General features: G+C 41.7%; 1 protein-coding gene across 2 annotated transcripts in view; it reads right to left on the bottom strand.

Moving 5' to 3' along the window:
- LOC148033235 (kinesin-like protein KIN-7K, chloroplastic) overlaps positions 1 to 23,514 on the bottom strand; it is a 39,895-nt gene extending 16,381 nt beyond the window's left edge. The window contains exons 1-24 of one of the 2 annotated variants that reach the window (XM_087681135.1): positions 22,245 to 23,514; positions 21,640 to 21,737; positions 21,298 to 21,387; positions 21,077 to 21,129; positions 20,854 to 20,919; positions 20,713 to 20,766; positions 20,534 to 20,593; positions 20,356 to 20,434; positions 20,117 to 20,184; positions 19,956 to 20,018; positions 19,741 to 19,845; positions 19,548 to 19,652; positions 19,341 to 19,448; positions 19,079 to 19,225; positions 18,232 to 18,414; positions 10,572 to 10,796; positions 10,267 to 10,407; positions 10,029 to 10,154; positions 9,834 to 9,884; positions 9,694 to 9,741; positions 9,539 to 9,611; positions 9,349 to 9,461; positions 8,477 to 9,268; positions 7,937 to 8,026 (exon numbers count right to left, since the gene is read on the bottom strand). In XM_087681135.1, the coding sequence (XP_087537261.1) occupies positions 7,937 to 8,026; positions 8,477 to 9,268; positions 9,349 to 9,461; positions 9,539 to 9,611; positions 9,694 to 9,741; positions 9,834 to 9,884; positions 10,029 to 10,154; positions 10,267 to 10,407; positions 10,572 to 10,796; positions 18,232 to 18,414; positions 19,079 to 19,225; positions 19,341 to 19,448; positions 19,548 to 19,652; positions 19,741 to 19,845; positions 19,956 to 20,018; positions 20,117 to 20,184; positions 20,356 to 20,434; positions 20,534 to 20,593; positions 20,713 to 20,766; positions 20,854 to 20,919; positions 21,077 to 21,129; positions 21,298 to 21,387; positions 21,640 to 21,737; positions 22,245 to 22,597 (3,291 nt within the window). In that variant the 5' untranslated portion in view covers positions 22,598 to 23,514. The remainder of the gene's footprint in view (positions 1 to 7,936; positions 8,027 to 8,476; positions 9,269 to 9,348; positions 9,462 to 9,538; positions 9,612 to 9,693; positions 9,742 to 9,833; positions 9,885 to 10,028; positions 10,155 to 10,266; positions 10,408 to 10,571; positions 10,797 to 18,231; positions 18,415 to 19,078; positions 19,226 to 19,340; positions 19,449 to 19,547; positions 19,653 to 19,740; positions 19,846 to 19,955; positions 20,019 to 20,116; positions 20,185 to 20,355; positions 20,435 to 20,533; positions 20,594 to 20,712; positions 20,767 to 20,853; positions 20,920 to 21,076; positions 21,130 to 21,297; positions 21,388 to 21,639; positions 21,738 to 22,244) is intronic. The other variant, XM_087681134.1, reaches the window with a different exon arrangement.
- Positions 23,515 to 24,576: the final 1,062 nt, after the last annotated feature.

Raw genomic sequence — 24,576 nt, 5'->3', positions numbered from 1 at the left:
TGAGCTCCTACAGCTCCACAAGTATTAAAGGGGCTGCATTACCCATCCCAAAGTTTGATAAGCCTCCTGATATGGAATTCACAGATGACACAGCAATCTACTTAGATGGCAATGAGGGCAACTTCAAGGCCTTTATAATAGCAATGGAGATCTTCAATAGAGCTTTAGGCAATCCCATTAATTGGCAAAAATGCTATTTTGGTTGTGTGACACTAGATAGCTGGATTGGAGAACCCATGAGGCATTCAGTTGCTCCCTCAATAAAACCTCAATTAGAGATCTTGGATGGTATATGGAGATAGACATCACATAAGAGCAGTTATACCTTTTCTTTTGAGCATCAGCCAAAGCTCCTTGGAGCACCACCATGTTAGAGGTTTAGTCATCCCCTGGACTAGCATTGTTAGGCTACAATGGTACAATTAGTTCTCTTGCGTACAGTTACGCATTTCCTATGAGTTTGCGCATTTCAGTAGCCACCATGAGCATGCACCTTATTCTGGGGAAGTCGGACAGGCAATGGACAAGTGGCAATGCCACACATCATGCCAATTAGTTCATTGATGCAATCGGCTAGTTTGGTAGTTGGTCACCCAGATTTTAGCTAGCCAACCTAGTCATTTTGGTGGTCATTTTTGTGCTATTTATGTCAGTGTTGTTGAGCCAAAAATGCATTAAACAGCCCCAAAAAACGCTTAACTAATGAAGAAACCATCTTATTTTAAAAAGAAACGTGATCCTAGAGAGTTACTATGTCCTGCTTGCAAAACCCTAATTTGGATGCCCAAAACTATCCATAAATAGGCATGCAGCCCACCACTCTCCCTTAATCTCGTTTTTACAAGTCTCAAGAGCCGTATCTCTGCTGCCCACACCCTGTTCGTGAAGGACATCATGATTAGAGCCTTTCACCGCAGTCTGCTATCACCTACCACTTGTTTCTAGCCTCTATACCTGTCACCTAACTCCTAGAATTGTCGCAGTCATTAAGAAACTTATGTTTGTTGCTGCTAGGGTTAGTCACCATCATCTGCAACTAGTCACCATCAATAGAAGCTACCACCATCATCATCCGGCCTATGTTTGCAATCAATCTCTCTCCTCCAACTATCGCCATCAGCATATGCACTGTCACCATCAATTTTCACTTGTTGCCTAACACAGTCAACTTGTGTTTACCTGTTCTGCATAGTCGCCAATTTTCTATCTCCTCAATTACCTGCGTTTTTAGTCTTTCTCTCCCTTGCACTACCATCTACATCAAATCCAACCTTTCCTGGCTGTGTTTGCTAGTGTTTCACACATGGGGACTGCCTTGTTGTGTTTCAAGATTCCTTTAAAGTATGATGCACTCTCCAACTCATAACCTCTATCTTGATCCTAGAGACAAGAGAGTCCGAGAATCAATATTCACTACATAGTATGTTTGCTCCATGAGCACTGTATATTCAATAGTCATTTACTTCATTATTCATTGTGTTCACTGTCTCTGAGTTACCCTAACCCTAATTGTGTTCTCCGTTTATCAATCTGTGCTTTGTCGTACAATTGATTTTGTGTTTTTTGTGTTTAGAACATTTCTTCACATGGTATCAGAGCTAGGTATACTATGAGAAACCTTGGCCTTTGATCGGAAAGCTCATTCACAAAAGCAGGAACAACATAAGAGTCAAGTAGCTTCGAACACATTCACAATACCGCTCCAATCTCCACAGCAAAACATGGACAAAAACAATCAAGAGTGGGCCTCGCAACTTGCTCCTACTCAAATTTCTACCGTTGAGTGCAATCTCATGCTTATGCAAAGGGCTCAGTAGGAAGTTGAAGGTAAGCCTGAGTTTTCTCCTTTTGATTCAAGCACAAAACTAATGATCTTGCAGGACCTTCAGAATCTCCACTACGGATTGGTCATCTACAAGTGAAACCTAGCTCAGATTATACATCACTTCCACAGTACATCTTTTCTCCAACGCTAGGTACAAACCCTATTATTTCAAATTCTATGCCAACTGATTTTGCATTTTCTATTCGGTCAAGCAATACTCGCATCAAGAAGCAACTCTTCAAAACAACCTTTGGTTTCTGAGTAATGAGGAGACAGGTATTTCTTTACGAACTCAAAACTAGGTAAACATTTAAAAGAATAACTTATTAAGTATTCCTTTCCTTCCTTCAGCTTCAAATGATTTTATTTCTCATGGTCAATTTGGAGTAGATGCACCTTTATCTAATGCATTTAATGGACAAAAGGAACCAACTATGTTTCCCGCAACGTCCATTACAAATCCATTTGGGCTCTTACCCATCCCTCCCTCATCTTTCGTTGCACCTTCCTTTTCACTTCCATTAAATGCACCCTGTTATCCACCACACACTACAATGGGGGGCTCTGCACCCGTTTCCGTGTGGTGTACTTATGATGAAGGATCCACCTCCCACACAGACTTTGGAGTTATCCCTCTAGGAATGCATCCCAAACATACTCGAGTGTGGATCATTTGGTACTGCAATTTGCCTCTATGGCATTACCTAATGGATCATCTGGTCACTATGTTATGTCCCAATCGACATTGGGACAGGGCTATTGTGTCCCAGTGCCTCCACCTCCACCTACGGAATCATATGGACCTATGTCCATTTCATAGTCACCAAGAAACCTCCTTCATGAGGTTAGGAAACTCATTTCATGCTTACGCGTTTCATAAATATAGGAACCACCTATTTTAAACTTTCATAAATGCCATACCCTACATGTCTTGGGACTTTTGTAATCATCATTTACCATGGATTTATTTAACACGTTGACATGGATATTAGCATTAATTACCAAAGATTTATTTTGAGTTGTTATCCATGATGATTGTATATATTGATGGCTCCTTTTACAACTAAATTTGATATCGGGCATGAATAGTGAACCATGACGCATGCAAATATTTATGCTATGTTGAATGTGCATTTGTATTGTATAGAATAACGAATAATGTTGATTTGTATTTTCAATGTTACACAAGTCATGTAATATTAGTATATAAAACTTTCATACTTTTTTATATTTCAAATGAAATCCCTTTCTAACATTTCATGAAACTTGTATGAAACCTGTGAAACATGTTTCAAACTTGTCATTTCAGAAACCCTTGGCAACTATGGTCCGTTTCTGTACCTCCGCAGCAATCGGTATTCATTGGACATCACAAGCCTATTTTTGCCTATAGACCTTTATCCCCCTCCTTTTTATCCACCACCACCACCGCCAACTTATCCTCCACCTTATCCTACTTATCCATCTTCACAAACACCTCATGGTTCTACACCACTTAGTCAAATTTGATACGGCATGTCTTAAACTCTTAAAACCTATGGAATTTAGTGCAAGGGTTGAAACCCCAACCTGATCCCGCACTTGTTCCATATGAGGTCATCCGCTCATGGAAAGCTCATAACGCCTACACTATTGTTGAGTTTATGCAAGGCTTATTTCTTGAGTTTCACTCTCAACTTCAGTATTTCGACTTAGCATCTGAGCATTGGGCACACTTGACTCACCGCTATGCGACTCGAGATAGGATCCATCGCGTCAATTTGGGTCGTGAGCTCCAAACTTTAAAATCACAAACAAGGACGACTTGAAAGTCAAGTTGGCTAAATATCGGTGTCTCCTCATAGAGTTCTCAACCACTAGGGCTCCTAACTCCCCTAACAATCAGGTTACCCCGTTCCTTAATAAATTGCCAAGAAAATATTTCCACTTTGTGCAACAAGTGATTTCACAACCTTGGATGCCCACATTTTATAAGTTTGAGTATCAATTGTTGCGTTACACACGGTTGCTCAATCAATTTTATAACACGTCCTTGATAGAGAGGGCTCTTGTTGCATCTTCTCAAAGGGAGCAACAAGGCAAGGGCAAACAAAACGCGAATCAATCAACTAGGTAAGCAGCATCGTACACACTTTTTCTCAACAGTCTATCACTCGCACTACTGAACCCCTTCTGCTCATTCATATAGATCTTTGTGGTTCCACATCCACTGCTGCCTTGAATGGCGCACTATACTTCTTTTTAATAGTGGATGATTTCTCCATATACATATGGATGTACTACCTAAAGCACAAGTCCAATATCTTCACTTACTTTAGTGCTTAGGTGTTGCTGGTCCATAAAGACTAGTCATTGTGTAGGTGCTATGAGAAGTGATTCTAGTGGCGAGTTTACCTTCCATGAGTTTTTTGAGCTTTTACAGGAGCACGGCATTGCATGCCAACTCGCCTCTATCAACCCCCTTGCACAGAACGGAGTCGTAGAGAGTAGGAGCCAACAGTCATAAATATGGCGCGCTCTATGCTATCAAAGCTCCTTGAGTGTCTTTGGGTTGAGGCTATTAACACTTTAGTGTATATCCTTAACCGATATCCAATTGCGACGCTCCGTAAAGGGACTCCGTACAAGGAATTCTTTGGCTCTCGACATGTTCTTTCTCACTACAAAGTTTTCAGTAGTCATGCTTATACGCACGCTCTTGATGATAAGATAGGAAAGTTCACTCCCCAAGCAAATCTCTTGATCTTCGTGGACTATTCTTCCAAAACGAAAGCCTATCGTTTGTTCAATCCTGAAACAAACAAGGTGATCATTCGGAGGGATGTCATCTTTGATGAGAGGGACATCATGCAATCCTCTGCGCTAGACTCTTCATCCTCACCTCTACTCACAACATTTGAGATCATGCCTATTGAGCCGGGTTTACTGTCTACTCTTGACCTTCCTATATATACTTCAACTTCTAAGCGTCCTCCACAAGCCCCGTTACCTTGCTAGTACCAACAAATCGTGCAAGATTCGGGGATCCTTCCACCAAAATCCTCTTTGGAGGATCCCTAAATTCCTCTCTGGAGGGCTCCAAAAGTGTCTGCTTGGCTCGCTCCTCAAGCTTTCTATGGATCACTGTTTACAACCAATTATGTTGAACATTAGGAGAAGGATAGTTGGCAAGAGGCTCTCCACTGTGGCATGAGGCCATGGAGAAGAAACTAGAAGTTTTCATCAAAATGAGACTTGGACATTAGTGGATTGTCGTCACAAGCCGGTCATCAAGACGAAGTGGATTTTTAGGACCAAGTGAAAGACTAATGGTACTTTAGACAAATACAAGGCTCACCTTGTAGTACAAGGTTTCAAGCAAAAGCACAGCATTGACTATGAAGAAACCTTCGCACCTACTGCTCGGTTGATATCTTTTCATATGTTGTTTGCACTCGCCACTCACCACAGTTGACCGACCTATCAAATGGATGCCAAAAGTGCCTTTCTGAACAGTTATTTACAGGAGAAAGTCTATAGAGCAGCCTCCCAGCTTTTCTTTCGCTGACCGAACTAATAAGGTATTTTGCTTGCAAAAAGCTCTTTATGGGCTGAAGCAAGCACCGAGGCCTTGGTACCACAGAATGGACAAGTTCTTACAGACTCATGGATACCATACCATTAGGACCATTCTTGCCTTAGCCAAGCATAGGAGATGGCTCGTTTATCAACTTGATGTGAAGTTTTCTTTCCTTAATGAAGATTTAAAGGAGGAAATCTATGTTGAGCAACCTCCTGGCTTTTCCTCATCCAATGGCAAGGTGTATAGGACGATGAAGGCCCTTTATGGTCTCAAACAAGCTCCACATACTTGGAACAAGAAGATAAACTCATTACTCCAAGGGAAGCTAGGATATCTGCATTTCTCTTCTCATTAATACATGCAAGAGTTTTTTACTGCATTTGAGATGGAGAGATGTAATGCTATTTCTACTCCTATGGATCCGAACTAAAAGAAAAGCCTACAGCCCATGCAAATTCACCGACAGCAAATGTTACCCGCTACAAGCAGTTGATTGGATCATTGATATAGCTCCCCTAAGGGGGACCCCCGATCTTTGTATTCATTATCCACCAGGTACTGGAGATTCAGCTTTGGTTCTTAGCGATTGGACGAATTTGTATTGAGCTAGAGATGTTGACCAACAAAGGTCAATGACAAGATATTGCTTTACTTTGGGTGCAAGTCACCAAGACCGGAGATTCGGCTTTGGTTCTTAGCAGTTGGACGGATTTATATTGGGCCAAAAATGTTGACCAACAGAGATCAATGACAAGATATTGCTTTACTTTGGGTGCAAGTGTTATCTTATGTAGTAACAAGAAGAAGCTCATAGTTGTCCTTTCTCCTACAGAGGTAGAGTATCACACCACCTCTGCTACCACATGTGAAACGGTGTGGCTTCGGAGCTTACTTGGAGAGCTTGGCTGCCCACAGACAACTCCTACGACAATTCACGGCAACAAGGAGTTGTGTTGCTTTGGCGTGGAAGCCTGTGTTTCATGCTAGGTCGATGCACATAGATCTTGGATGAGACCATTGATGTGGCATACTACAAGGCAAAGGACAATTTGATCGATTTGTTTACAAAGGAGCTTCCTTAAGTTCTTCTTTGACAGCACTCCGGATCCCTGAGTCTTATGATCCGTCTAGGATCTGAGAGGGGGTGTTAGAGTTTAGTCATCCCCTAGACTGGCATTGTCAGGCTACAATAGTACAACGAGGTTCTCTCAAGCACAATTACGCATTTCCTGTCAATTTGGGCATTTTCAGCAGTCACCAAGAGCAATCACCCTTATTCAGGGCAGGTTGGCAGTGGACAAACAGCAGTTCCGCATGGAATGTCGGTTGCAAATCACTGATGCAGTTGGCCACTTTGGCCCAATCAGCCAGTTTGGCAGCTGATTGGTGAGATTTAGCTGGCCAACCTGGTCATTTTGATGGCCATTTTTGAGCTTCTATGTCAGCCCCAATCTCTCCACACATTCACTTGTTTGTTTCAGGTGGAGAGAGAACAGCCCAAGCAGATATTTCAATAGCCCATTTGTATATCTGCCTTCTTCATTTCAGCATTCATTTACTGCAGATTTCTGCGTTCTACTTTCTCTCTTCTCTCTCCCTCTTCTCTTGTGTTATTTGTCTTTCAGCTTTGTCCAGACACTTCCGCATTCGCTACACTCTAACACACCAGAATCCTTCCAATAGCGAGAGTGGTGATTACTAATCAGGTTCGTCTGGTGACATGTGGCACATCCTTCCCTATTGGGCCTTTTCCAAGTCATGTATTGGCCAAGTGAAGCACCTCATTGGGAATTTCATCCATTCAGTCACATTTTGATTTAGGACATAATGAGTTAGAGGTTCAGCCCTCATCATGACATATAAGAATTGCCTACAAAGGTCAATACAAAGTTGTTCAACAGGAGGCACAGCACCATGTTAGTTTACTTGGTATGAATTATGCCTTGATGATAGGAGGCTTCTTCTAGGATCACTTTATCAACAGCTTTTGGCATCACAAAGACTTCCCGCATGCATAACAATTAAGGATCAAAAACTCCAAACTCTCTTCCTTGTTGCACCTGTGGCCTTACCCTGAGATGATGTCATAAGGACAGCAGCATGGTTGACTTCACATGGACCACAAAAATAAACTATGAAGACATCCCACTCTTGGTTATAGGGAAACTGTTAGAGGCCTCAAGAACAAGTGCCATTACATTTTGGCATTGATTGTCATTGGATAGATGGCCATGGATAAATAACTACACCAACAAATACTAATCATTATTGAGGAGTTCTCTTTCAGGTTATTAGGCCTGGCCTTCAAACGGCATGATAGACTACGTACCAGCATTCTGACATGTGTGAAGCACCATGGGCCTTTCAATAATTAATTACAAAAAGAATATCTCCCAAACATGAAGCCTAACATGTTATAGAGTTTTATAACCTATGTGGTTAATTATGTCACACAATTACTTGCTTTTATTGCACATACATGCGTAATCATAACTTCATTATAATTATATAGGCCTTGAGAAGAACCTTAGAGAATCAAAGAGGTTTACCTTTGCTTGGCATATCTTGGTCAAAGCTTCCATGTGTAGATTTTGAAGTTCTTCAAGTTTAGAAACGCCCAAACCCTCCAATTCTTCGCCCTGAACAAAGCACAAATTTTTTGAAGCATCGAAATTGCCAAAATATATTTTTGATGTCAGTTCTTAGGCTTGCAACTAGTAAGGCACCAAAGGAATTGATGCACTATTTAGAATGTGATAGTTGGCAACACGTTGACAGAGTATAGAAAGGGAAGCCTAGATGTTGACACCATAAAAATGGAAGCTCAACTTTTTAAAGACTTACTTTCTACAAGCACAAGCCCATTCAAATTCACTTGCCAATTTGCATTATTCACAACGGCTACTGTTGCTACTGATTACTCATGATTGTAACTCATGCACAAGTCATGATTATAACTTAAAGCATACACGATAGAAGCCTGCTGCAGATTCTCCAAAAACTTCCCTATTTGGGTCTTCAAAATATATTCCACAAACACATACACGAGTCTACATTCAACAAAACATACATGAGACCAGATTAGTTACCTTCAGCCTAGAGACCATGGTTTCCAGCTCAGCAGACTTGCGTTTCTCTTCTTTAAGACTGCTTTGCAATTCTTGCAAGGACAGTTGCCCTTTGTCTGACTCATCCCAGTTAATGCTGTTTTTATCTACCTTAGAAGTTTTCTTATCATTTTCGAAGCACTCATCTCCCTTGCTAATGCTGTTAAAGTCATCCAACCCATCTGATGCTCTCCTCTCGTTTTTCAACTTAGCCACAAGAACCCACATCCCAGCTAAGTCATTTTCCAAATCAGCTTCTCTCTGTTTGGCTTCCTCCAGCTTCTTTCGTAAATCTGTTTCTACCTGCTCCTTGTCAGCAAGAGCAGCCTCCAGACTTGCTTCTCTCTCCTTCCTCGCATGAAGTTCCCTTTTCACATCTTCAGGGTCCAGCTTCCACAAGTCAATGTCATCATATACCTCAGTTTCACTGCTGAAGCTTCTACTGCTCAGGGAAACATCCTTTTGATCTATCGTGAACATTTGATCACTTAATTTTTTATGATCATCAAAGTAAGAATTGTCAAGAGAGGGTTTACTAGACATTCTATACAGAGCAGCCTCTTGTGCCTTGATTAGATCACTTGTGAGCTTTGAATTTTGAAGTGAGAGCTTGGTGACCTCATCAGCTAGATTTTTTAACTCAACAGCAGCAGCTGAGGCTAATTCTTGTGCATAGGAAGCCTCCTCTGCTAGCTTCTGGCATTGTATTTTCAGTCCTCCATTTTCTTCCGTCAGATAAACTTTCTCCTGCTTGAGCTTCTCTACCTCTGCTGCCTGCCCATTTTCCATTCCATGATTAGCAATCCTGATATCTGTTCAGTTCAAAAAGAAAGTCTCAAGGGATAAGCTGAGACCTGTATGAACAACTGATTTTGCAGGGTGCTAATGGATACAACAGTCTGACGGTTTTCTTCTAGATCTTCTAGAGACAACTCCCTGCTGTCAGATTTCTGAAACTGTGCTTCACCTGACAATTTATTGGACTTAAATCAGTTAATACTGTGCCAAGGAACTGCAGACAGATAAAGACCTCAAGTTCCATACCATTGCTGTGTTGTTCCATTGGTTTCTGTTGCGTTGAGGCAATTACCTCTTGCAGCTTTTTTACTTCAGATATCTACAGCCACCAAAACACTTTACAAACATATGGCAACTTCAAAGAGTTAAAGCTTCCAGACTGAATGTGAATCTAACTCTACCTTTGTTTGCAATTGCTCTTGAAGAATTCTGTTGTCAGCAGTTCTTATCTATAGAAAACAATTTCACCATCAGGGACTCTCTGATAGTCAAGGTTATCGCGTCACTATTTCAAAGAAAGCCAATAAATCTCCTCAATTACCTCCAGTTCAAAGTCCTTTTCATTCAATTGTCCCATAAGCTTTGATATTGTCTGGAATGATGCCCCACAGAAAATACTGAGTCCAAACATACATTCTTCACACAACATGATAAGCACATTTCAAAAATCAGGAATTATGTCACTGAAATTGAGACATTTCAAACCTTGCAAGGTTGCTTCTCTGACTAGTTTTACCTCAGACATTTCCACAGGAGAAGCCTTATTCAATGCAGCTTGTCCGGCTTCAACAATCCGCTGTTCAAGGATACGTATTTGTCGCTTCTTTTCCTGAATCTCATCCTTGATTTTCTTCATGTGTGCCTTCATATAAGGAAAATTGCAAATCAGATGTTTCACAGTGTAGCTTATGCAATGGCCCAAGCCAAGTGATTAATTTTTATGCAGATTCGAATTGTCAATGTCCAATTCCTACTTGAATTTGAGTATCATCAGGACTGTTGACAGCCTGTTCAGACATTCTCTTTAAAGAGCTGGAAGAAAATGCCACCTCTCCAGCAAGCATCTTTACTTGCTCCCTAAGAAGATCCATTTGGTCAGTCATTGTCTCTCCAGTCTGTAAATTGTGGAGTTGTCAGGTTATCAATAAATGTGAAGTTTTCCAAAAATGTAGACCATGCCTAGAATAAAGCACATGAAGTTATCACTTTCATGCACCCAACTGACTTTCAAACGAAAACCATGCATGGTACAATCTGAGTCAAAGCATATTGAACATACAGGTGGAGGCTTGCGGCCATTTATTGCAATGCTGAACAGTTCACCAGCCTGGGTGGATTGCTTGAAAGATTCAACCACAGGTGTCATTTCATCATTACTCTGACTTAAAGACCTACGACGCATGCTTCGGTCAGTCACTGGCACATCAGAAAGAGCAGAAGCAGGAGAGGCACTTGGAGAAGATTCTATATCTAGACGCAATGAGGGAACCAAGCTGCCATTGTTCTGCACCACACATAGATTCAAAGTTTTAAAATCCTCCTTGATCACAAGTTGTGACACTACACATTGATACAATGATTTTCAAATTCTGTATTTTTCTTTCAATGGTCTTATTATATCCCCATTGAGACGCTTGAAACTTGCATCTGCAACATAGTAGTACATCAAACTCTCAAAATCTGTGATGACAACTATTAAGCAAAAGTTGAGAGAGATACAATCTAAACAGACATAGAGGACCAGAGCTGACCTCAAACATGCAAGATCTGCATTGACAGATATAAAGCAAATACTGAGAGATGTAATATAAACAGACAGGACCACAGCTGGTAAAGAACAGATGTCTTTTATATCATCCAGTAAAAACAATATCCTCATCTTACTATCTCCATTGTAACGAGTATTCAAACAGACTGAACAGACACAAATTGGAAGCATTGGTCAAGCAGTTAACATCCGGTCAGAACACCTATCAGCAGTTTAGGCAGTATAAAGTTCTGCAGAATTTCGAATCACCACCTGTTCAGAAACCTTTTTGCTACAGTTTGGCACAGTACATTTTTATGTCAGGAAGTCTGTTACTGCACAACAGTGGCAAAGTTCCCTCTGTTCAGACTTGAGGCTTACAAGGTTAGACAGTTCATAGTACCCTCAGTTCACTATCTGTACAAGCCTAAAATGGAGTGTATCTCAAACAGTCTACTTAAAACCCCAAGCTTCTACATACAAAAAACCAAGCTGACTGAGGTAGTGCCTCACATCATCCAAGTAATTAGATAATAGTTACCAATCATAATTGTTACCCTTGGATGTAAATAACTAGGCCATTAAATGTATAGTGGCCGTCCAAGACATCAAGGTAATGCAAGAAAACAATTTGGAGCCACTAGTCACTTCCCTTCCACCCAAATCCCCGGCCCCTAGGTTCCTCGCAAAACCCTAAACAACACACACTCTCTCTATCTCTCTCTCTTTTTTTCGTAAAGAGTATGTATATTAATCAGAACAAAAGTACAAAAGTCAGGGCAGGATCACTGAAGAGACTGCTTAATATCAAGAAACTAAATCATCTTTGGTCAAGATATCAGCATGCTGAATAAGATCAAGCTGCCACTTAAGAAGTCCCTTAAGCTTCGCAACATGACGCTGGATGCCTGAGGCAACATCGAAAACGAACACATTGCGAGTGACCCAAATATAACAACAACTCAAGAATCTGAGAAAGTGAAATAGAATCTTCGTATGAGCTTGCGCAGACCATAATATTTAGCCTTGCCAAAGACCCAATCAAAAGGGTGCATCCTAGTCCCCACCACAATGTGCCAAATGTCAAAAAGGAGGGCCCAAATTTTCTGAGCAAAAGGACACGATGAATTTGTGACAGGAAGACTCAATTGTAGTAGTACAAAAGAAACAATTCCTATTGGAAATACCCCTATAGTGAAGAACCAATGCATGGGGAAGACCATCCACCAACATTCTCCAAATGAATACCTTACATTTGAATGGCATCATGTTGATCCATCCCATCTTCTCAACTTTAACAGCCCTTGAGGAATGCATTTCACTCCCTTTACACCTAGCTATCCTTCCTTCCACAACATGTACTTTGATATCCTACTACCTGAAGGATTGTGTTTCGCTCCCTTCACAGTGCAAATTCCCTACAGGTGGTCACTTGATCAACTAGGACAATGCAATCATCTTAGAGCTTTGCTCCATTGTATCAGCATTATTCAATGTTTCATCATTCTTCACTCTTCTTCTTCTTTTTCAATGTTTCTATGTTTCTTTGTCATACTGTTTGTCATACACTCAGTGTTTCTCCCTCCAAACCCTACCGTTTCTTTATAGCCAGGAGGAAGTGGAGAGTGAGGTGCATGGTTGCTAAGAAACACATTGCATAAGGTTAGCAAATGTGTTTCATACCAGAGCATTTCATAAACATATGAAACACCTATCTAAAACTTTCAAAAAAAGCCCTACATTAAAAAACGTGTTAACCTTTGTTCAACATTATGGATTCATTCATCACCTCACATGCAGATGCAAGGCCTATAGTACAATCCGAGAGAGATAAGGGCATGCCTCCCTCAAACCAGTCATGGAATCACCAAATCAGTAACATATGGGCTAGTTCCTACTTGAGATCCATATGCTCCGCATATCAGTACTCCAATCGGGCACCATTTTTTTCCAAATAATGACCCCACACACTGCACCTACACAAAGAGGAGTGATAGTCTAAAGAGCCGAGATCGAAGCTGCACGCTAATAGAGGGCACCAGGATTCCAAACACAAAGACTACACGAGAGAGATGTTATCTCTACACCAAGGATGTATGACATACTATACCCACAAGTCTGTGGTGTGCAAAGCTGAGAGACCAGTCCAAATGTTATTAGCACAACATCTCAATAGGGATGTATGACATATTATACCCACCAATCTTTACTGGATGGAGTTCAACATTGCGCCACATGGTAGTATCAATGTATCCTTCACATCCATCACTAAATCACATAGCTAGTCATTTAGTTCTCCATCTACCCACCCACCCCCCTTTTTATGTATCCCTACATGGACATTGTACACAGTCATAGAATGGTATCATGGACACTACTCCAAATGTCACTACCCAGAATGCTGTCATGAATGGCGCTGTGAATGCTGCGTACAGTGGTGTCACAGATGCTACTGTGAATGCCACTGCCATGAATGCTGTTGCAAACCTTTTCCATGGCAGATGACTGCTGAGCTGGAAAGCAGGACTGCAGTGTTAATGCTGGATACTGCGCGTGAATGCCAGACCTGGACACCTGCAGGAGACCTTGCACTAAATGCACACCTGCTACTGCTGTCATGATACAACCATTAAAAAGCATGATCACAGTAAATGCAGTAATCACACATTTAATCTTGGAAATTTAGTGGTAGTGATGCTCTGCTTGCACAAGCTGTTGTGAATTGTCTGGTTTCACACTAACACAGGCATGACTTTAATGGAGGCTGCTTCTAAATCCAAACGGCATGATACTCTGCAGATTGGATGCTCTGTCCTCTAATAATACAGTTGTGATACTTCCACACTTGAAATTAAACCATGCATTTTCTGCTCAATAGAAATGCTGTCATCTGAGGACTCAGTAATCGGCAAAATACTGTCTGCACTAAACTGCAGAGAACATTAATGCATTGAATGCTCTAACAGTAATGCAGTGAATGCTGAATTATTTGACAACAATACAGTCAAAGCTCTGACACTAATGCAACTGTGAACCTGGGTACTGTGAATGCAGACTCCAAACATGCCAAATGATCCAAAGGATGTAACCACTCCAATTATGGCTGGGGGATGCCTCTGAGGATGAGATAAAACAGCCAGCAATGGAGGCTGTATTCCATACTCCACCCAAAGCCACACAGTATAAAACCTACAGCCACAAAGCCCAAGAATCTCCTTTGGAGGCTTGGGAAGACCCCAATGACCATTAATGAATCCATGTACATAGAGATATAAATCATGATTCGTGTGGAGTTGCGAATCATACAACAAGAAATGGAGAAAGAATTTTGTGAAAAGGTCCAGGATAAATTGCAAGAAGAGATGAAAACAATGCATGAACAAATAAATGCAATTATGGAAAAGGAAATACAAATGCAAGCAACATCGAAATTGGTCAAAATGACAACCGAAATGCAAAAGACCATAGATGCTTGCAGGACAAAAACCTTCCAATTAAAAGAAGCGCTAAATGCACACAAGAAACAAGAAATGAGAAGAGAGGAAAACAATGCATGAACAAATTAATGAAATGGAAAAGGAAATACAAATGCAAGCAACATCAAAATTGGTCAGAATGAGAACCGAAATGCAAAAGACCATAGAGCTTGCAGGACAAAAACCTTCCAATTAAAAAAAGCACTAAGTGTACACAAGAAACAAGAATGAAAGCACAAGGGAAATCGCAATCATGCCGGAGCTAAAAATAGAGACGGAGGGATTGAAAAAGGATGTGCATACATGGGCAGATGTGGTAGAAGGACCAAAGAAAAGATGGGAGGGTGACCCCCCTATGATTACAGCTTGGATTGCCCTACACTCGAGCTTAGCTGGTCAGAGCTCAACCATGTGATTGTGATCAAAGTAGAGCTCAGCCATGTGATCAAAGCAAACATACTAAGACTAAATACAGAGAGGATTCGGATTAGACCACTTTTCCCACATGTCACAAGAATGGCACACTATCAAAGCTAATTCCTTTCACTCTCAAAGGATGGTTTCATCACCCTGATCAAGCTATATGGATACACTATTTTTTGTATCGAGAGGATTGCTATTCTTGGTGCTACTCATTCTCAAATCTCCCTATCTACCCTCATCAAATGTGCATTTAGGTTCTCTTTCTCATACTTTCAGAAGCTTAGGATTAGACTCTACTCTTGCATCTTCCACTTTAGGTCATATTTCCTCTTTGTCTAGCACTGTAGGTTTAGGATCACATCAAGATTCTTTTTCATTCCCCCAAGCTACCTCAAATCCATCTTCTCTAGGTATTAGGCATTCTGTAGTAGGTGACTATCGCTCTACACCCTGTTGCTCTGTTGCCGAGAACGCCACTCACATACACCATACCTCCCATCTAGCCACAAGTGAGCACACTTTGTTAGTCCTAGTGAGGTTGCATTTGGTATCCCCCTCTCGCCCCTTGGACCTTTACCTCAGGCTGCTCAAACAAAGGGATATTCATCTCCTGCTTATGGTGCACCTACCCACACTCCCCATGCCACTTTGATGCAAGGATATCCATCCCATACTTATAGTGCACTTACCCTCCATCATCCTTGGGCTACTCAATCACTAACCATGCCTATGCCTAGTCATCCCATTACCATTCTTGGATCCATTGATACATGATGAGCACGTCAGGGAAATCCCCAAGCATAGTTGGATTCATAGATGTATGATTCCCCATCCTAGACATTTGTAGATGCCTGAAATCGAACATATGTTATGGGTATTGGTTGTTGTCCCTTGACTTTTTCATGGAATATAGTAGGTGCATCAACTGTTGGTACCTCTACTGGGCAAGATGAGGTGGAGGATGAGGATGAGAAAGAGGAACAAGAGGATGATGAGCTTCAGCCCGAAGATGAAAATGAATCATAGTACAACGCTACGATTTTGACCCTTGACTCATGAGTCTTTTGAGTTGTCTAGAGCTAGACTCTAGAGTATATGCAATTTGATGATTCGTCTTTATCTGATGTATTGAGTCATGGCATTTTGTGATCTTAGTTAGTGGGCCAATTATAATTTATGACTCATGTCTCATGACACTTGTCTACACTCTATAGGTTATCATCCCATAGCACTAGTCTCCTTGTCAAATATCAATGTCTTTTAAGCTTGTTTTTCAAAGTGTAAGCTCTCTTGATATGTTTACGATTCATGTCAAGGTTCAACTTACCATTCTTATATTTGTCAAGTTTTTGTTTGAAAATATTTAGGGCAACATATGATTCAACCTAGGGGTCTAAATCATACTTCCGTATACATGTGAAAGTATGAAACGTATATTACCAACTGTGTTGCTAAGTATACTCCATTCCTCGTCCCTATCCCCTACCCATCACTAAGCACTAAAACTCCAATTGCTACAACCAAGAATGCTTTTAATAGTAAGACTCCTTTTAACAAGTCAAACTTGCAACTTGGCCCAACCTTATGCAACAAGTGCATGAGTCTCAAGGTCTTTGGGACCTAATTGTTCGTTTAGAGGCTATGCTTGACCCTAGACTTGCCCACCCTCTTCAACAGAAGGCTTGTAATGTCATGACAAATGTTGAGTTAATGCAAGGGTTACTAGCTAAGTTTCACACACAATCACAACACTTCACCTCTAGCATTTGATCATTGAAGTAAAGTCAAGATGACTGAAAGTCATTAAATATAGGCATGCACTCACTTAGTTTGCCAAAACTCGCTCACGTAAGTTAGACGACAATCAATCACATTATTTCTAAACAAGCAGCCACTTGAGTACTATCATTGTAGGTAGCAAATTATATTCTTGCCTCAATTGTTGACCTTCTATGAGTTTGAATGCCAGCTTTTGTGTTCCGTTACCCGTCTTCTATGAAGGGGAAAATCTAAAGACAGCAAGAACTCTCAAGACAAGAATGCAAGTCCTAAAATCAATGACATCCCTTCTTCAAACAAGACCAAAGATAGGAGACCAATATGGCAAAACATTCACAAAAGGAACAAATGTTGCACTCATTGTCAGTGTCCAAGTCATGTGGATGCGTGTCATTCCAAGGCCCAAGGTAACCCTTCTAGACCTTTCCCCTGTGTCCATCAGATCTCAAGCACACCCACAAGCAATACTCCCCCTAAATGGCCAAGAGGAGGTCCTACTCCAGCACTTGCTCCTGTTCTTCCTACTCCTAATGCTCAAATGACCCAACGGTAACTTGCTAGTATTGTGGCTAATGGACAGCCCTCCTAGTCAGCCCCTTTCTAGTAATGTGGCTAATGACACCCCCCCTAGTCAGCCCCTTTCAAGACAATTGAAGGTATGGCTATGCAGCCCATCCACGTTGAGCTTTAGCCCATGGTGCTTTCTAGCCGTCCCTTCAAAACTCATGATGTGTCTACCATCCGGACAACTTCTTCCTCTCATCATAATTCCCCTTGGTAGAGAGACTTGCCGAAGGATGTGCATGATAGCTACCCTTAGGCAAGAGCTCTCTAGGTCCTTTAAGGTATGTTGGACTAGTGATTTCTTAGGCAAGTAGGCTAGTCTAGCGTCTTTTTCATAGCTCTTGAGTCTTTAGGCTAATCAAGTTGGGCCCATAGGCTACTTTACAATGAGCTAAGTACCTTTAGGACTTTCCTTTTTCTTCTTCTACTACACTTACTCTCTTACTTCATCTTCCACTACTACACAATCCTTGATTTCAAAGACTGACTTCAGAGTTTGTTAACTTGTAAAGCTCTAAAACCAACAGCTGGTTTTAACTTCATGTTTCTATCACAGTGACATTGCCACTCTCCATGCATGACATGCAGGTGATCCCCAAGAATGAAGCATTTTAGGATTCACATTAGCAAATATCAGTGTCTCCTTACCTTTAGAAGTAGATGCTAACCTCTTTTTTAGGACATGATCTTCCTTTCTTTCGTAAATCTCATATAATTCCACAAGCTCCAGCTTGAGTCAAAATTTTCAAAGATATTTTTCTCGTCCACTACTCCTTTCAAGGGAATGGTTTGAACAGAATCCTCTTGTAGACCACTTTTTATCAGTAAACCTAGCCTTAGCTCATAGGCAGGTCCTAAATTTAATCTGATAATTTCAAAAAGTGATGGTACAAATTTGATCCAGAATTTTAATCAACAACATCACACTTCAACAGAAGTAAGGCACTTACATTCTCTTCTCCAAAGGAGTGTCGCCTTCTATGACCTTGAACCCCTTGCTCTTGTGAAGTTGTGCTGGTTTTTGTGGAGACCAAGATAAGTTTTGTGAGTCTTTGAATCCTACCCAGAAGAGCAGCCTTTGCTTGTTCTTCTTCTTCCAACCTAGACTGAAGCTTCACTTGTCCTGCTTCCAACTGCATACGGAAAAAGCATTTCTCAAGTTAGGTTTTGGGCAACACTACTCAACATAAGCATGCAAGTAACAAAGAAAGATCTTGTAGAACTAAAGAGATATTGACACATGAAATTTGTGGTTTTCACTATTGAAACACACATTATCAATAGGGAACACAATTTAACGGTTGATATATTTCTACATGACTGTTCAACTTGCCAGTCAAATTGCCCTCAACTTCATCAGTCCTAGTAGTGTCGCACTTTCACAGTGGACATTCCCAAGTACTCACACAAATGAAACTGGGTGTCGCAGCATGTAGATTTGACTTTTCTTTTTCAAGTTACCTAAGAGCATGAGAGGTTTAGGAAGCGGTTAAGATTTCAACAATTGATTGACTTGAGTGCCTGGAGATTACATCCGTGTCCACTTGATACTCCTGTTTTAACCTTGAGTGTCCACATTCTTTAACAGCTCGTCTCATAGTTAAAGGTTTTTATTCTCCTCTTTTGCAAGATTGGAAGGGTTTTTGGGCTCCTAAGCTCCAACCTTTTCATGTGCACAACACCATGAGAATGCAATAACACCGTTGTCATGAAAAGATCTTTAACTACAGCAACTTAGTAATGGCAGAATATCATCTCTATTAAATAATCAATACAGAAGATGCTTTCATAAATCACCTGTTGTCGAAGAGTAAGTAAATCTTCTTGGTTGGAACCAAAGACTGAGGATTTGTCAAATATGCCCCTCTTCAGGTGCTCTAGCTCTTGTCTCAAGCTGGATATCTCTTTCTGGTACTTCTTTATGAGAGACTTTTCATCAATCATCTTTGAGAATGAAAACAAGATATAAGAAATACATAGACATGGATCTCTTTATGCACACATAAACATGGATCTTTCTGACATAAATTCAAAGATTGAAGGACAGAGTTCTACAAACCCGATTAGGAGTAGCATGTAAGGCCACACGTTTGGCTCTATGAGCAAATTTCAATGTGTTGTGTGTCTCCTCAATGTTGCTTGAAGCTGGAGTAAGGGTGCAAATCAGCTGTTCAAACGAGTATCAGTATGATTCCCATGCAAACCCAACCGAACATGGAGGATACCAAAGCTGAGAAAGACACTAACAACCCTTGTATGGGATTACCGAGACACGTCCAAAGCCATTCAGAGAAGATTGCAGCAAGCGGGTCAGCTTGGAGTCACGGTAAGGCACATGTGAAGCTTTCCCATCACTGAGCTTTCCTATCACCTGTGTATTATGTAAGTGAATGACTAACTATGAAGTGCATGGATCAGCTTTGGTTATGAGAAGTGTAATATCCAGAGGACCGGCTTACTGTGCCAAGGGTCAGCAAGCTTTTATTTATGTATGAACCTTCTTTTCTCCTCAATCCAGTGGTTTCTGTTTTAGAGCTCTCAGACCCAGCAAGATCAATAAGATTCTGCAAAAAAGCAAAAGGTATATCAGCCCAAAGAGAAACCACATATCCCCCTGTCTATACCAACTAAGATTCACATCCTTTCCAACTGAGAGGTCTTGGACAAAGTATACCAGCTGGGATACTATGACCTCATCGTCATAATAGTCCCCTGTTCTCGAGCTGCTCTCAATAGTCTGTACAAAAGTGTATACGCCTTGTCTCACAGATCAGCTCATACAGAAACAACTGTAAGCTACAAAACATGACGTAAACCTAACACTGCCACACTTACTAGTGTGAATATCGTATGACTTCGGCTGCTGAGTAAGTTAAAATTGTTTGAACCCACATGGCGATGCTCTGTAAATTTTTTTGTTTGAAATGTCTAAGGTGAGAGACGTATATTCAAAGAAATTAACAAGGTATTCACTCAAATGGGCTTACAACACTTTGACCACAATAAATATGACATTTGAGCATCTAGTGATGCAAGCAAACTCCATGACACATGGTCTTCATGGCCACCAGTACCTTCTCCTGCTGCAATCAAGGACAAGGCATGGGCAGGAGAGAGCACAACTTCCTCCTTGACACCTTCAACATATGTTCCCTACAGCCAGATGACGAATAAGTTGCCAACTCTCTCTCCGGCAAGGCTAAAACCATCAGCCAAATCATGTCAATATTACATACTTTTTGTCTTTATCACCTGAGAATCTTCCCTTATTCGTAAATTTTGACCAGTCGGATCTAACAAGTCATTAATAACCTGCATGAGGCCAGCCCGGCTAATAGCCTGAGAACATAAGGCAACTATATTTTCTCTTCTTGAAAAGACACCCAAGTCTGAGAGACATAGGTAACCCAATTGCACAGCAGATAACCCACCTCATTGTATATCTCCAGATAAGAAACTCTAAGAAGATACTCTCGGCCTGGTGTCTGCAGAAAATGCAAGTTTATTAGAGCCCTGAATTTGAAAGTTATAGGATCATATGGGTAAGAACAGAGAGCAGTGATTATGTTTACATCTTGAATTATGTTGAAAACATCTTTTACTGCCAATGGTATAATGCCTGGCGATTTCTGGTCACCCTGCCATCAAAATTGCACATTTTCTTCTGCTTGAGAAAAATTTTAGCATGCACAGCTGGGCCATCAAAGGCAAAATGGACCCCCGCCCCTCCCTCCAAAAAACACCCAAAAAAAAAAAAGGAAGCTGTAAAAAGCTTCGAGGAAAAACTTTGCTCACATGCATGGTGTGCGTCTTCCCACTGCTTGTGACTCCATATGCAAAAACTGTGCCTGCAAAGATCAGTAAGAAATCTGTAAGATTAGGCCAGAATCGTCTGATCCAGCATATACCCTCCACATTGTTTTGCGTCCAGCTTCAAACATGCTCTGGCAAAGAACGCTCAGATCTTCCATTCTCTGGAAATGGATACAGCACAAGCATGGTAAAATGGGGAATACCATTAACCCCTTCCATAGCACCGCGGACAACCAACCGAGCAGCTGCATCATATACTGCTCTCGTAGTTGTGGCTGGTCCAAATACTCGATCTGGAAGAGTGGAAAACAAGCTAAGCAGCAGAAAATTGTGTTGAACACGAGAAGCCTGATCTTCAGAGTACAGCAGTGGATACAACATGAATGTTCGTGTCCCATAATATTGATACAGCTCAATTGAATACACTAGGAAAGGACTAGTTTAATGTACTAAAAAAGAAGAAACCATGCAGAGAACCCAACAGAGGCACAGCTATCAATGAACAGATAACAAGCTGTCCAGCTGAAATGGCCGATCCAACTTACCGAATGCATATGCAGTAGAAGGATTGTACTCGCTTCGTACTGTTGTATCCCCATCGGCATACCAAGCCACTTCATCGCCTCGATGAACCTCTCTTAGACTGATGAAACAAACAGTCAAAAAGAGGGAGAGAACAGAGGGAAACAAAAGATTCTCTCTCAGTTTCACGCCCGTAAAGAAAGCAATCAATTCCTCACAGTCCTTGGATTCTCAAGCTCCAGTGACAACACAGACAGACAGAGGGGGGATGGGGAAGAGGGGGAGAGAGAGAGAGAGAGAGAGAGAGAGAGAGAGAGAGAGAGAGAGATGAGCCGAGAAGAGCTTGTTTGAGTGTAGATAGATCTTCACAGCTGTTACAAAGGAGCCATCCAATACCTAGTTTGTTGCAGTGAGGGGGTTCTTATGTACATCTTATCAGGGCAATGCAGCTAGCTTAAGCTCTCTCTCTCTCTCTCTCTCTCTCTCTCTCTCTCTCTCTCTCTCTCTCTCTCTCTCTCTCTCTCTCTCTCTCTCTCTCTCTCTCTCTCTCTCTCTCTCTCTCTCTCTCTCTCTCTCTCTCTCTCTCTCTCTCTCTCTCTCTCTCTCTCTCTCTAAGTCAGGGCAATACCTCAAAGGCCTGAATCGGACAGTCACAAGAACGTTCTCTCTCTCCCCCTCTGTGGATGAAGAAAGCAGGCCAGGTGAGGAGAAGCCAATGCTGCTGGGGGGGCGAGCTGATGAAGGAATAGGGGGGGACCCGAATTTGAACTTGAAGGTGGAAGGCGGCATGGCCCTCACTCTGGTTGGGGTGAGGGATCTGCCCCTGGGGGCGGCTGTTGTGTGGTTGTTGTTGTTGAAGAAGGAGGCCCCTGACCCTGTGTAATTGGGCCCCTGCCCTAAATAATGGTTCAGCTGCCCATCCACGGATGCAGGCTTGTGGAAGCCCCTGAATGGAGAAGAAGATCTCTGCCTGTATGCCATGTCCTGCAGGCCCTTTTAATATGACTGGATGGATTCCTTTGGCATATGCTTCAGTAGCTCACGTCTACTCTCATTAGCATCTTAATGAATCCCCATCACTATCATTAGCATCTTAATGATATGCTTCAGAAGCTCACATCTACTATCATTGGCATCTCAATGAATCTCCATCACCATCATTAGCATCTTAATGACTCTTCATCAACATTGGCTTATTAATCACTGTCACTCTTTTGTCTAATGCTTGCTTACACTGCCTGCTCCTTGTCGATCCCCGCACTAGCAAGCCTTGCCTGCAATCAGCATCATCCTCCTCCTCTGTTTTGATTGAGCTTCTTAATCACATTCTTTTGATTGAATCCCCTGTTGCTTAAGCCATCATTATCATTGTCATGCCCCTGAGCCTGATCGACCTATCATATGAATCTCTTGATTAGGAGAGAGGTATAGCTCAGCTGACAGCTCCTAAAAGCTGGTCAGTCAGTAGACAGCACCCCCAACTAACCCAATGTACTAAAAGGGGGGGATAATGGACATGAAGCGGGACAATCAATGTCTGCACACAGGAGCTTGATTGGCGGGGGGGAAAGAGGAAAAGGCTCTCTGGGAGGCAATGTAGCATGAATAAAGCCCTGAGCAATGGAGGCCAAAAAGAGAGGCAACTACTGCGAAAGCTCAGTTCAACATGGGAGTGTGACGAGCCGAGATAGGACGCACTGTCTGTGTCTGTATGGAGAGACAGCGCTGTCTGTGTGTAACAGAGAGAGAGAGAGAGAGAGAGAGAAAGAGAGAGAGAGTGTGTGTGTGTGTGTGTGTTTTTTGTGGACAGCCACAGAAAGAGAGAAAGAGAGAGCGCTGTCTCTGTCTGTAAGTGTGGAGAAACAGTGTGTGCGTGTGTGTGTATATGGGCTAGATAGTAGATGTTCTATCAAATGTATGAGAAACAGTGTGTGATGAGTGTGTGTTGTCTTTGTGTGCATTGATAAAAGCTATGCTTGTGCATGGGTAGAGGAGGAGGGGGAGGGGAGGAGAGAGATTGGTTTTTAAATTTGCTTCTTAGAGAGAGAGGACGAAAGAGCTGTAAGAACTGCTGATAGCAGTTCAAAGCATGTTCTTTTTGCAGAAAAGTATTCAGTGTCCACTATGACTATAGTCTAGAGGCCACGCTTGCTTCTTTGACCCAAGACTACACTCAAGTTTGCAGGTGATAAAGCTGATATTGGGCTACTAAAGTTGGTTGGAGAAGAGGGTGCTTTCATATTGGACAGGCCCCAGCCCACCGTGCAAAAATATTGGGCTTGTGGTGAGCAGCAATCGTTACACCAAAAGAACGCCATATTAAGGTTGGTTACACACCAGGCTTGTGGTGGGCAGCGATCGTTAGACCAAAAGAAGAACGCCATATTAAGGTTGGTTACACACCATCATGGACAGACAATTTTAAGGGGGAGGGCGGGAGGAGGAGGAAAGGTGTCTGACAACCATTTGTCACATTTGTATAGGTTGTGCATTTCATGCCCATCGGACATTTTTGGGCAAGGGATCTCCCTAGTCCTAAAATCTATCCGTGCCCAACCTACTAAAAGATAGCATGTTTGCACTAAAAAAAGATTTAAACACATAACAGGAATAGAACCTCTACCAATAACAACAAATCAAAGACTTTAAACCATTGGGCCATCCATTGCCTTTTATTAAGTCTCGACACAATTTGGCATGTAAAGGTATATCCTAACAGATTGCACATTGCCCCAATCGTACGAAGCAATGTGTAACCGACTAAAGGGGGGTTACATATCAAAAGGAAACCCCTTCTTGCCTAAAAAAATAAAGAGATGTAATGCCATGTGCCAAAAGTATATAGGTGTTGCGTTTTAAGGGCTACAAAATGATTTGGATGGGCAACATCCCCCATGCAGCATACAAGTGCTACATTTTAAGGGTTGAATTTTAAGGGCCACAAATCAATTTGGACGGGC

This window comes from Lygodium microphyllum, chromosome 7, assembly GCF_053477565.2.
Source record: "Lygodium microphyllum isolate KBCC chromosome 7, Lygodium_microphyllum_v1.1.10, whole genome shotgun sequence".
In the NCBI taxonomy this organism is placed as follows: domain Eukaryota; kingdom Viridiplantae; phylum Streptophyta; class Polypodiopsida; order Schizaeales; family Lygodiaceae; genus Lygodium; species Lygodium microphyllum.
The sequence above is the reverse complement of the archived record's forward strand: the minus strand, read 5'-3'. Positions and strand labels throughout refer to the sequence as shown.